Genomic DNA, 13,786 nt, shown 5'->3' with positions numbered 1-13,786 from the left:
ATGGGTAGTGGCTTATTTCCAAGAAACTATAGAAAAAGAGACCTTTCATGGAAAAACAGAGGACAGTAATTCTTAGTTAATTGTCCAAAAACAACTAGAAAATATTGAACCTGAAATAAACATATTCCACCATGATATTAACCATCCATGTTTAGGTTATGATGTACCAAAAGGAACACACTACTGTATAGAGGACATCTGGCATTTGTATGTGGCACACTACCTGGCAAAACAGTCTGCTAAAAGACAATAGAAATACTTGCAACAAGAGATTAAACATATTTGTAAGAGAGTAGAAGTTTGGACAATGGTAATAGCTGACCTGTGTATATGACCCCCTTATCTCAGTGATAATTTGATAGGTAAAATAGAATTAACTGGGCCGAAACTGTATGAGAACACGTGTTGAGAGAGGATAGTGAACTTACAATCCGCAAACAAAGATCTAAGCATCACAGGTAGGTGGCAGTATGCAAACGTAGTTATATTGCAAGAAATAACGTTTTTTTTTTTTCATTATATGTTTAGAATCTTCCTATGATATCTTTGAGAAAATTAGTCCTGGGTTTTCAATACTTGTGTCAGACACTTTTTTTCTCTGTCCTCAGCAGTGTGACCTGAACATATTGTAGTTTGCTGTCCTACATTATTCTGGGGGTGGCGGGTGTCTCTAAAGCTGTGTGGTGATGGAGTCCTGCTCAGCCCACCACTCTGAAGAGTCCAGCTCATCACAAGGTCCTATCCAGGACTCATACATGTCCTCACTAGAGCCCAGGAGGACAGCCTGGGAGCTGGAGGCCCTGATGCCGGAGGCCCTGATGCCAGAAGCACAGTGCAGGGGTGGCAGGGAGAGGCCCGTGGGCGGTAGGGAGTGACCCGGGGTCGGTAGAGAGGGGCCCGGGGGCGGCAGGGAGAGGCTCGGGGGCCGTAGGAGCAGGCTGTCACTCCCGTTAGCCTGCTGGGGTGGGGCCTGGGTAGGGGCTTGGGCCTGGGTAGGGGCTTGGGCCTGGGTAGGGGCCTGGGCCTGGGTAGGGGCCTGGGGTAGCTCTTTCAGGTTCACCCCCAGCCGGTCCAGGTGGAACTGGCTGTATGTAACCTGGGGATCGGGGGCGATATGGACGTCTGGCCAGGTTGTGGGCTGATGAAGTAGGCCATCTGAGATGCTGTAGGTGGGCTGGTGCATGCAGGGAGGAGGGGCTCTGTGCTCTGGGACGTGTCCGTTCATGCGGGAGAAGAGCAGACCCAGCCGCCTGATGGAGTCTCTCTTGGACTTGGAGAAGCGCTGCAGCTGGCCACCAGTGCGGCTGAACACAGCAAATGAAGGGGAGGAGGAGGAGAACCGCAGCCCGTTGCACTTTGGTTTGTTGTCCACTGGCCCCTCCACCCCTGACATGGACTTAAAGAGGGCAGAGACACTGAACCCAGAGTCCTTGCTCTTCCTCTCAGCGGTTGACATGCTGAAGGACACCCCCTTGGCCCCTTGGTCCCTGGACTGACCCTGTCCGGCCCCTCCCTCCCCCTCATTGTTGGCCTCGTCCTGCTGAGTGGCCTCACTGCTGGATGAATAGGTTCTCCGCGGGGGCTTCCTGTTCCCCAGCAGATCCAACACCTCATAGCGGAAACTGGAGATGTCCTGCTTCAGCTCCTACAGATCAGTTAAGAGGGGGATAGAGAGGATGGACAGACCAGTTAAGAGGATGGACAGATCAGTTAAGAGGGGGATAGAGAGGATGGACAGAACAGTTAAGAGGGGGATAGAGAGGATGGACAGACCAGTTAAGAGGGGGATAGAGAGGATGGACAGAACAGTTAAGAGGGGGATAGAGAGGATGGACAGACCAGTTAAGAGGGGGATAGAGAGGATGGACAGATCAGTTAAGATGGGGATAGAGAGGATGGACAGACCAGTTAAGAGGGGGATAGAGAGGATGGACAGATCAGTGAAGATGGGGATAGAGAGGATGGACAGACCAGTTAAGAGGGGGATATAGAGGATGGACAGAACAGTTAAGAGGGGGATAGAGAGGATGGACAGAACAGTTAAGAGGGGGATATAGAGGATGGACAGACCAGTTAAGACGGGGATAGAAAGGATGGACAGACCAGTAAAGACGGGGATAGAGAGGATATAGAGATCCACAATGAGGGACAGTTAGATGTTGTTCTATGACTATGGTATAAAGGCACATTTTGTGGATGAATGTTTAAATAGGAAACTTCTGAGAAACCTACCTTAAAATTCTCCTCAGTCAGTCCCTCGTCTGTCTTAGCACTGCGGATCATGGCTGCTACATGCCTCTTTACCAGGTTCCTGATCACCTCCTGCACATAGGGGTGGCAGGGTAGCCTAGTGGTTAGAGCGTTGGACTAGTAACCGGAAGGTTGCAAGTTCAAACCCCCGAGCTGCTGGAGGCCCTGATGCCAGAAGCACAGTGCAGGGGTGGCAGGGAGAGGCCCGTGGGCGGTAGGGAGTGACCCGGGGTCGGTAGAGAGGGGCCCGGGGGCGGCAGGGAGAGGCTCGGGGGCCGTAGGAGCAGGCTGTCACTCTAGTTAATCCACTGTTCCTAGACCAGTTAACCCACTGTTCCTAGGCCAGTTAACCCACTGTTCCTAGACCAGTTAATCCACTGTTCACTGAAGTTATGGGCATATTTAACAAATTAGCATTCTTGCAAGCTATTTTTCTAGACTTGCAAATGCCTAAGGAGGAAATGATCTGAGATGTGGGTAAAGGGGCTCTTCCTTCCTTACATGCATACATTTGCATTCTGGGTTTAACAAGGAAACACTGTTTAGGCATATTCAGACATTGTTAATAGCTTGAGGTGAAAATCTGGACGGGCATAACTTTGCATTCATTTGCATGTTCAGGAGACAAATTACCAATCAAACCGGACTCTTTATTTTATAGATGGATTATTTTGCGAATAAACAAATCCATTACATTTTTTGTGGAGGAGGATATTTGTGGAGGTGCTTGTATATTTAATCTAACAATCTACACTATGGAAGGGTAAGAAACACGCATAACACTCAACACATGCACAAAGGGCTGCCTTAGAGCACCCCTTTCTCTGATAGGCTCTGCCTTATTGCCCAATCTCATTCATTTGGAGCGGCAGCTGTATTCCTTGATAAAGTAGGTTCATTGGACAGCGCAGCCTCCAGTCAAAGCATTTAAGTCTGGTTTAGTCCGCTTGGTATTAGAAGTCAGCAGGGGAGCCCCAGCAGCACAAGGCCCCGGCTGGGGGAAGGGAAGGAGAGGAGGGACGCCAAAGGTGGGGCTAATTGCAATTACTGAGGCGAGGACAGACTGATAAGTGCAGGGGGGATAATATATTCAGTCCTACCCTGCTGCACGGTCAACAGTGTGATATATTCTGTCCTACCCTGCTGCACGGTCAACAGTGTCATATATTCTGTCCTACCCTGCTGCACGATCAACAGTATGATATATTCTGTCCTACCCTGCTACATGGTCAACAGTGTAATATATAATGTCTCCCACTCTGCTACATGGTCAACAGTATAATATATAATGTCTCCCACTCTGCTACATGGTCAACAGTGTAATATATAATGTCTCCCACTCTGCTACATGGTCAACAGTGTAATATATAATGTCTCCCACTCTGCTACATGGTCAACAGTGTAATATATAATGTCTCCCACTCTGCTACATGGTCAATAGTATAATATATAATGTCTCCCACTCTGCTACATGGTCAACAGTGTCATATATAATGTCTCCCACTCTGCTACATGGTTAACAGTGTAATATATAATGTCTCCCACTCTGCTACATGGTCAACAGTATAATATATAATGTCTCCCACTCTGCTACATGGTCAACAGTGTAATATATAATGTCTCCCACTCTGCTACATGGTCAACAGTGTAATATATAATGTCTCCCACTCTGCTACATGGTCAACAGTGTAATATATAATGTCTCCCACTCTGCTACATGGTCAACAGTATAATATATAATGTCTCCCACTCTGCTACATGGTCAACAGTGTCATATATTCTGTCCCACTCTGCTACATGGTCAACAGTGTAATATATAATGTCTCCCACTCTGCTACATGGTCAACAGTGTCATATATTCTGTCCCACTCTGCTACATGGTCAACAGTGTAATATATAATGTCTCCCACTCTGCTACATGGTCAACAGTATAATATATAATGTCTCCCACTCTGCTACATGGTCAACAGTGTCATATATAATGTCTCCCACTCTGCTACATGGTCAACAGTGTAATATATAATGTCTCCCACTCTGCTACATGGTCAACAGTGTAATATATAATGTCTCCCACTCTGCTACATGGTCAACAGTGTAATATATAATGTCTCCCACTCTGCTACATGGTCAACAGTGTCATATATAATGTCTCCCACTCTGCTGCATGGTCAACAGTATAATATATAATGTCTCCCACTCTGCTACATGGTCAACAGTATAATATATAATGTCTCCCACTCTGCTACATGGTCAACAGTGTAATGTATAATGTCTCCCACTCTGCTACATGGTCAACAGTGTAATATATAATGTCTCCCACTCTGCTGCATGGTCAACAGTGTAATATATAATGTCTCCCACTCTGCTACATGGTCAACAGTATAATATATAATGTCTCCCACTCTGCTACATGGTCAACAGTGTAATATATAATGTCTCCCACTCTGCTACATGGTCAACAGTATAATATATAATGTCTCCCACTCTGCTACATGGTCAACAGTGTAATATATAATGTCTCCCACTCTGCTACATGGTCAACAGTATAATATATAATGTCTCCCACTCTGCTACATGGTCAACAGTGTAATATATAATGTCTCCCACTCTGCTACATGGTCAACAGTGTAATATATAATGTCTCCCACTCTGCTACATGGTCAACAGTATAATATATAATGTCTCCCACTCTGCTACATGGTCAACAGTGTAATATATAATGTCTCCCACTCTGCTACATGGTCAACAGTATAATATATAATGTCTCCCACTCTGCTACATGGTCAACAGTGTAATATATAATGTCTCCCACTCTGCTACATGGTCAACAGTATAATATATAATGTCTCCCACTCTGCTACATGGTCAACAGTGTAATGTATAATGTCTCCCACTCTGCTACATGGTCAACAGTGTAATATATAATGTCTCCCACTCTGCTGCATGGTCAACAGTATAATATATAATGTCTCCCACTCTGCTACATGGTCAACAGTATAATATATAATGTCTCCCACTCTGCTACATGGTCAACAGTGTAATATATAATGTCTCCCACTCTGCTACATGGTCAACAGTGTAATGTATAATGTCTCCCACTCTGCTACATGGTCAACAGTGTAATATATAATGTCTCCCACTCTGCTACATGGTCAACAGTGTAATATATAATGTCTCCCACTCTGCTACATGGTCAACAGTGTAATATATAATGTCTCCCACTCTGCTACATGGTCAACAGTATAATATATAATGTCTCCCACTCTGCTACATGGTCAACAGTGTAATATATAATGTTTCCCACTCTGCTACATGGTCAACAGTGTAATATATAATGTCTCCCACTCTGCTACATGGTCAACAGTGTAATATAATGTCTCCCACTCTGCTACATGGTCAACAGTGTAATATATAATGTCTCCCACTCTGCTACATGGTCAACAGTATAATATATGTCTCCCACTCTGCTACATGGTCAACAGTGTAATATATAATGTCTCCCACTCTGCTACATGGTCAACAGTGTAATATATAATGTCTCCCACTCTGCTACATGGTTAACAGTATAACATATTCTAATAAACATGTGCAGCACAAATGTTTGGTACAGTATATTAATGTCAGGGATCTGGCTCAATAAGAGGTGTTTGTGAGAGATGTGTAAACAAATCAAATCAAATGTATTTATATAGCCCTTCTTACATCAGCTGATATCTCAAAGTGCTGTACAGAAACCCAGCCTAAAACCCCAAACAGCAAGCAATGCAGGTGTAAAAGCTCTTGTCCGTGGTTGTTATGATAGCAGACGGGTTACCTGATAGTGCTGGTTCTGAATCAGGTTGTCAGCATGACGCTCCTAGAACCACATGAAAAGCAGAAGAATCGAATGACTTGATGACTTGTTGTTATGCAGAATTTCTATCAACAGCACAGATATATCAGTATCACTGTACAGGTCTCTCTGCATGTTACAGTTGTACTGGGAGAGTGACTTAAATAAACATGTTCTGAACCGTGCTTAAAGACCTAAGGAATTTATATACATACAGAGCATTAGGAAAGTATTCAGACCCCTTGACTTTTTCCACATTTTGTTACATTACAGGCTTATTCTAAAATTGATTATTAGTGTTTTCCCTCATCAATCGACACACAATACCCCATAACGACGAAGCAAAAACAGGTTTTTAGACATTACTGCAAATGTATTTAAAATAAAAAACAAATATCACATTTACATAAGTATTCAGACCCTTTACTTTATTGAAGCACATTTGACAGTGATTACAGCTGATTACAGTCTCTCCAGAGATGTTCGATCAGATTCAAGTCCGGGCTCTGGCAGGGCCACTCAAGGACATTCAGAGACTTGTCTCAAAGCCACTCCTGCGTTGTCTTGGCTATGTGCTTAGGGTTGTTGACCTGTTGGAAGGTGATCCTATGCCCCAGTCTGAGGTCCTGACCACTCTGGAGCAGGTTTCGTCAAGGATCTCTCTGTACTTTGCGCCGTTCATCTTTCCCTCAATCCTGACTAGTCTCCCAGTCCCTGCCGCTGAAAAAATCCCAACAGCATGATGCTGCCACCACCATGCTTCACTGTAGGGAGGGTGCCAGGTTTCCTCCAGACGTGACACTTGGCATTCAGGCCAAAGAGTTCAATCTTGGTTTCATCAGACCAGAGAATCTTGTTCCTCATGGTCTGAGAGTCTTTTAGGTGCCTTTTGGCAAACTACAAGCGTGCTGTCATGTTGTCATGCCCTGATCTGTTTCACCTGTCCTTGTGATTGTCTCCACCCCCTCCAAGTGTCGCTTATTTCCCCCAGTGTATTTATCCCTGTGTTTCCTGTCTCTCTGTGCCAGTTCATCTTGTTTGGTTAGTCAAGTCAACCAGCGTGTTTTTCCAATACTCCTTTGGCTATTCTCCTTTTTCTAGTCCTACCGGTTTCCACCCTTGCCTGTTTCTGGACTCTCTACCCGCCTGCCTGACTATTCTGCCTGCCTTGACCAGGAGCCTGTCTGCCACTCTGTACCTCCTGGACTCTGATCTGGTTTTGACCTTTTGCCTGTTTCTGGACTCTCTACCCGCCTGCCTGACTATTCTGCCTGCCTTGACCAGGAGCCTGTCTGCCACTCTGTACCTCCTGGACTCTGATCTAGTTTTGACCTTTTGCCTGTCCACGATCATTCTCTTGCCAACCCCTTTGGATTGTTAAACATTGTAAGACTCCAACCATCTCCCTTCTGGGTCTGCATGTGGGTCTCGCCTTGTGCCTTGATACATGTGCCTTATACTGAGGAGTGGCTTCCATAAAGGCCTGATTGGTGGAGTGCTACAGACATGGTTGTCCTTCTGGAAGGTTCTCCCATCTCCGCAGAGGAACTCTGGAGCTCTGTCAGAGCGACCATTGGGTTCTTGGTCACCTCCCTGACCAAGGCCCTTCTCCCCCGATTGCTCAGTTTGGCCGGGCGGGCCAGCTCTAGGAAGAGTCTTGGTGGTTCCAAACTTCTTCTATTTAAGAATGATGGAGGCCATTGTGTTCTTGGGGAACTTCAATGCTGCAGACATTTTTTTGGTACCCTTCCCCAGATCTGTGCCTCGACACAATCCTGTCTCAAAGCTCTTCGACCTCATGGCTTGGTTTTTGCTCTGACATGCACTGTCAACTGTGGGACCTTATATAGACAGGTGTGTGCCTTTCTAAATCATGTCCAATCAATTGAATTTACCACAGGTGGACTCCAATCAAGTTGTCGAAACATCTCAAGGTTGATCAATGGAAACAGAATGCACCTGAACTAAAACTAAAAACTAATTTAATCCATTTTAGAATAAGCCTGTAACGTAACAAAATGTGGAAAAAGTCCAAGGGTATGAATACTTTCCAAATGCTCTGTGCATTGCCTTCATAATCGGCAGTAGGAAAGGTTTGCATTAATATGGAGTGGGCTCAAATTGCGCAATGTATATATTTTAGAGCAATGAAAAAGACATGAGCCATTAGCAGTAAATTAATTAAATGACCACCACAGTTTTACATGTATTTCATGGCTTATCGTCCTCTGTCCTGCACCCATACAAGGATCATTTATGTATTTTCTTCCGCTATATTTTCTCCTCTTCAACCATACTGCTGATCTAAAGGGTGCATATGCCTTATTATCTTATATCCCTATACATGTGTATATACATTTTTATTAACTTTTTCACCTTTATTTAACCAGGTAAGCTAGTTGAGAACAAGTTCTCATTTGCAATTGCGACCTGGCCAAGATAAAGCAAAGCAGTTCCGACACATACAACAACACAGAGTTACACATGGAATGAAAAAAACATAGTCAATAATACAGTAGAAAAAAAGAAAACAAAGTCTATATACAGTGAGTGCAAATTAGGTCAAATAAGAGAGTTAAGGCAATAAATAGGCCATGGTGGCAAAGTAATTACAATATGGCAATTAAACACTGGAATGGTAGATGTGCAAAAGATGGATGTGCAAGTAGAGATACTGTGGTGCAAAAAGAGCAAAATAAATAAATACAGTATGGGAATGAGGTAGATAGATGGGCTGTATACAGATGGGCTATGAACAGGGGCAGTGATCTGTGAGATGCCCTGACAGCTGGTTCTTAAAGCTAGTGAGGGAGATGGGAATCTCCAGCTTCAGTGATTTTTGCAGTTCGTTCCAGTCATTGGCAGCAGAGAACTGGAAGGAAAGCCGACCAAAGGAGGAATTAGCTTTGGGGGTGACCAGTGAGATATACCTGCTGGAGCGCGTGCTACGAGTGGGTGCTGCTATGGTGACCAGTGAGCTGAGATAAGGCGGGGCTTTACCTAGTGGTGAGTAGTGTGTGTTGGAGGCTATTTTATAGATGACATCACGTAGGATGGTCAGTTTTACAAGGGTGTTTGGCAGCATGAGTGAAGGAAGCTTTGTTGCGAAATAGGAAGCCGATTATAGATTTAATTTTGGATTGGAGATGCTTATTAATGTGAGTCTGGAAGGAGAGTTTACAGTCTATCCAGAAACCTAGGTATTTGTAGTTATCCACGTATTCTAAGTCAGAGCCGTCCAGAGTAGTGATGCTGGATGGGGGGGCAGGTGCGGGCAATGATCGGTTGAATAGCATGCATTTAGTTTTATTTGTGTTTAAGAGCAGTTGGAGGCCACGGAAGGAGAGTTGTATGGCATTGAAGCTCGTCTGGAGGTTAGTTAACACAGTGTCCAAAGAAGGGCCAGAAGTATACAGAATGGTGTCGTCTGCATAGAGGTGGATCAGAGAATCACCAGCAGCAAGAGCGACATCATTGATGTTTACAGGGAAGAGAGTCGGCCCGAGAATTGAACCCTGTGGCACCCCCATAGAGACTGCCAGAGGTCCGGACAACAGGCCCTCCAATTTGACACACTGAGCTCTATCAGAGAAGTTGCTGTTGAACCAGGCGAGGCAATCATTTGAGAAACCAAGGCTGTTGAGTCTGCCAATAAGAATGTGGTGATTGACAGAGTCGAAAGCCTTGGCCAGGTCGATGAATACAGCTGCACAGGAATGTCTCTTATCGATGGCGGTTATGATATCATTAAGGACCTTGAACGTGGCTGAGTTTGTGTCTGTTGTGTTTGATTGGTTGAAGGCAATGTGCCTGTGTTTTAGCAGGATTGTGGAGTAGAGCAGTAGAACAGTAGACTATGAGAACAGTAGAACAGGCAATTGCTGCTAGCAGAGGAGAGAAGTTCAGCTGAATGGGAAACGTCCAGGGAATTGGGAGCATGAGGCAGGGTTGCTTGGCAACATGTGCCTGCTCACTTCAGCTGGAAGCTGGACAACCAGGATATACAGCCCTTAGTCAGTAACATCCCAGCTGGGCCAAACACTGACAGCCCCAACGCTATTCTAAAGCTCTCCATGACATTTACAGGCAAGGATCCTGTTTGGATGTTATATGGAAATAGAAGAACAGGACATTGATGAGTACTAAACCGATCACATGAAAGAGAGTGAACATGAACATCCTTCTCTGACATGACACAGCCAAAGGAGACTGCCTGGTGAAATGTGGTGAACGTGTCTACTATGTTGACAGGTTTGTACATGTTTTACCGTGAACTCCTTTAAGTTCTCGTGTTTCCTCAGGTCGTCAGGGCTGGGCTGGTCCCCTCCACACAGGCGGTTGTACGTCCACACACACAAGTACCACACTGACTTGGGGCTGGGGACGATGTTGAAGGGCGGAGGGAGAGTTCCTCCCTCGTCGAAATAACTCATCCACAGCTTGGTACGGGCAAACTTCCATTCAATGTCCGCATGGTCCTGTACAAGGGAATTTAGATATTAAAGGAGGCTGAGGATTCACTAGTAGAATTGAAACTCTTAAATCCTATTCAGTCACCGTTATTATCACAGAGTGATGACTACCCACTTAACAGCAGGGCTAAAATACTTGTTTCCTCATCCTGTACTTACATCCTGTCTCCCCTTCCATAGATGTGCCTCAGGCAATGAGCTGTTGTCTGAGTGGAGGGGTGAGGGTTTGGTTGGTTGAAAAGTGTGTGTGTGTGTGTGTGTGTGTGTGTGTGTGTGTGTGTGTGTGTGTGTGTGTGTGTGTGTGTGTGTGTGTGTGTGTGTGTGTGTGTGTGTGTGTGTGCGTGCGTGCGTGCGTGCGTGCGTGCGTGCGTGCGTGCGTGCGTGCGTGCGTGCGTGCGTGCGTGCGTGGTGTGTGTGTGTGTGTGTGTGTGCGTGCGTGCGTGGTGTACTTAGGTTTTTTCCCACAGCTCCCAGGGGGGGTGATACATGGGCGGAAGGCCTCTATCCTCATCTTACATAAAGCTCTGGCAGAAAGGTTACATGGAGGAAATGTCTCTGTGTGATGTAGCACCAGAAAAATACAGACTCTCTGAGGTGAAAACTCACCTTCAATAAAACCTTCATGATCTACAATATATTTTATGACAATTACTCATCCGGTTCTTATTCCTGCAGAGAGTGAGAGACGCTTTGCATAACTTCTTGGAGATCAACTGCAAGACACGCTCAGCATGCAGCAGAAGCACTGATCATTATTGGGTTTTTTTTGCACACCAAAGTCTTTACCCATAAGCACAAGCAAGAACTCCACAAAAAAAAGATGGCCACCCCACTGGGCGAGGACGTCAATTCAATGTCTATTCCACATTGGTTCAACATAATTTCATTGAGATGACGTGTAAACAACGCTGATTCAACCAGAGTGTAACCAGTGGGATGTGAGTTCCCATAATGATTCAACCAGAGTGTAACCAATGGGATGTGAGTTCCCATAATGATTCAACCAGAGTGTAACCAGTGGGATGTGAGTTCCCATAATGATTCAACCAGAGTGTAACCAGTGGGATGTGAGTTCCCATAATGATTCAACCAGAGTGTAACCAGTGGGATGTGAGTTCCCATAATAAAGGAGCTAGCAGACATCTGTGTGTGTGTGTGTGTGTGTGTGTGTGTGTGTGTGTGTGTGTGTGTGTGTGTGTGTGTGTGTGTGTGTGTGTGTGTGTGTGTGTGTGTGTGTGTGTCTGACTCACAGCGATGAGCTGATAGGAATTATTCATCATGGCGATGAGCATGTTGAGCAGCACCACCAGGGAGATTACGTTGTAGGTACCGAACATGGTGGCTCCCACAAACTCTGTGAACTCATGGCGTGCCTTCACGTTGGTCACGTACAGGTTGAGCAGGCCGAATATGGACCAGAACAGGGACTGCAGCGTCTCAAACAGCCTGGGGAAGAACACCATACAGAGACAGACTTTCTTTGAGTTTTGTGTTTTTCTACAAAACCCTTTATTTGGACTTTGATGAGCCAGAAACGATTACCATAGTCCTGTAAGCTGCAAATGCAGCGTTGCCAACCAAGAGCAAGGATTAGAAAGCCAGACAGCAGAAGCCTTTGAATCCTAAACTGATATTTTGCATTACAGTAACTCAATGAACCTCTAAAACCTCCCAAAACAGATGGAGGCGAGAGACACAAACGGCTCATTCTCCAGAATGACTCAGGGGCTGCAGGAAGAAAATGAGATTTAGTACACTGCAGTATATTTGATTCATTACGGGAGAGGGAGAGGATTATGTGTATACTGTTAGTTTCTCTGTGAAACATCGGGACAAATGAAAAGGGCTTTTCTATTGTAATAGGTATTGGAGTATAAGACCCTGTTTTGTACCTGTCACCCTCCTCCTGCTCCTCTTCCCAAACACTTCTGTCTATTTACATCTCTTCATATTCTCCTCCTCTCTCAATTTCCTCTCTCAACCCTCCTCCCTCTACCCTCCTTACTTTACCCTGCCTTCTACTTCTTCACTCCCTTCCTTGTCTCAGAATGTACTGGTCCCATCCATCTCTCTATACACCCTTCTTTCTGTTTATCCAAACCCCTCCTTTTGTCATTACACAGTATCTGTCTTTCTTTGTTCTCATTTCCCCAGGACAAAGGGTCTCAGATGAGATGACTCACGTAGAGAAGGCGTTGTTCTGCTTCTCACAGCGGATGCCCTTGCAGTTGTTGGGCTCGTCCGAGGCCTTGGTCTCGTAGTAGAAGTACAGCTGGTTGAGCCCGTTGGCGAAGGCCAGCAGCACCAGGCAGTAGATGAAGAGGAACTTGAGGATGTCCAGCAACATGCGTCCCAGGGAGATCTGCAGAGGTCCCAGGTGGGAGTTGGCTGTGAACAGGGAGATGAGGCGCAGGGAGCTGAAGATGTTGGCGATAGCAAACAGGGCCTCGGCTATCAGCGTTGGGTGCCACATCTCCCACTCCTCCCGCGGTCGAGAGCTGTTGTACTGTTGTGGAGACAAGAGAGAGAGAGAGATAGAGAGCTGTTGTACTGTTGTGGGGACAAGAGAGAGAGAGAGAGAGAGCTGTTGTACTGTTATGGAGACAAGAGAGTGAGAGAGAGAGAGAGAGAGAGAGAGAGAGAGAGAGAGAGCTGCTGCACTGTTCTGGAGACAAGAGAGAGAGAGAGAGGACTGTTGTACTGTTGTGGGGACGAGAGAGAGAGAGAGAGCTGCGGTACAGTTGTGGAGACAAGAGAGAGAGCTGTTGTACTGTTGTGGAGACGAGAGAGAGAGAGAGAGTTGTGTTACTGTTATGGAGACAAGAGAGAGAGAGAGCTGTTGTACTGTTGTGGAGATGAGAGAGAGCGAGAGAGAGAGAGCGAGAGAGAGAGAGAGAGAGAGAGAGAGAGAGAGAGAGAGAGAGAGAGAGAGAGAGCTGTTGTACTGTTGTGGAGACGAGAGAGAGAGAGAGAGAGAGAGAGAGAGCTGTTGTACTGTTGCAGAGACGAGAGAGAGAGAGAGAGAGAGAGCTGTTGTACTATTGTGGAGACAAGAGAGAGAGAGAGCTGCTGTACTGTTCTGGAGACAAGAGAGAGAGAGCTGTTGTACTGTTGTGGAGACGAGAGAGAGAGCTGTTGTACTGTTGTGGAGACAAGAGAGAGAGAGAGAGAGCTGCTGTACTGTTGTGGAGACAAGAGAGAGAGAGCTGTTGTACTGTTGTGGAGACAAGAG

The 13,786-nt window shown here is 45.7% G+C and overlaps 1 protein-coding gene across 1 annotated transcript in view; it reads right to left on the bottom strand.

Annotated features, from left to right (window-relative positions):
* Positions 1-608: 608 nt before the first annotated feature.
* Positions 609-13,786, bottom strand: part of LOC139388094 (short transient receptor potential channel 5-like) — a 22,177-nt gene continuing 8,999 nt past the window's right edge. The window contains exons 6-11 of the mRNA XM_071134655.1: positions 12,738-13,060; positions 11,805-12,000; positions 10,351-10,560; positions 6,065-6,106; positions 2,233-2,322; positions 609-1,645 (exon numbers count right to left, since the gene is read on the bottom strand). Coding sequence (XP_070990756.1) covers positions 671-1,645; positions 2,233-2,322; positions 6,065-6,106; positions 10,351-10,560; positions 11,805-12,000; positions 12,738-13,060 — 1,836 coding nt within the window. The 3' untranslated portion in view covers positions 609-670. The remainder of the gene's footprint in view (positions 1,646-2,232; positions 2,323-6,064; positions 6,107-10,350; positions 10,561-11,804; positions 12,001-12,737; positions 13,061-13,786) is intronic.

This window comes from Oncorhynchus clarkii, chromosome 29 (assembly GCF_045791955.1).
Source record: "Oncorhynchus clarkii lewisi isolate Uvic-CL-2024 chromosome 29, UVic_Ocla_1.0, whole genome shotgun sequence".
In the NCBI taxonomy this organism is placed as follows: Eukaryota; Metazoa; Chordata; class Actinopteri; order Salmoniformes; family Salmonidae; genus Oncorhynchus; species Oncorhynchus clarkii.
This window is presented reverse-complemented; position numbering and strand designations above follow the sequence as displayed.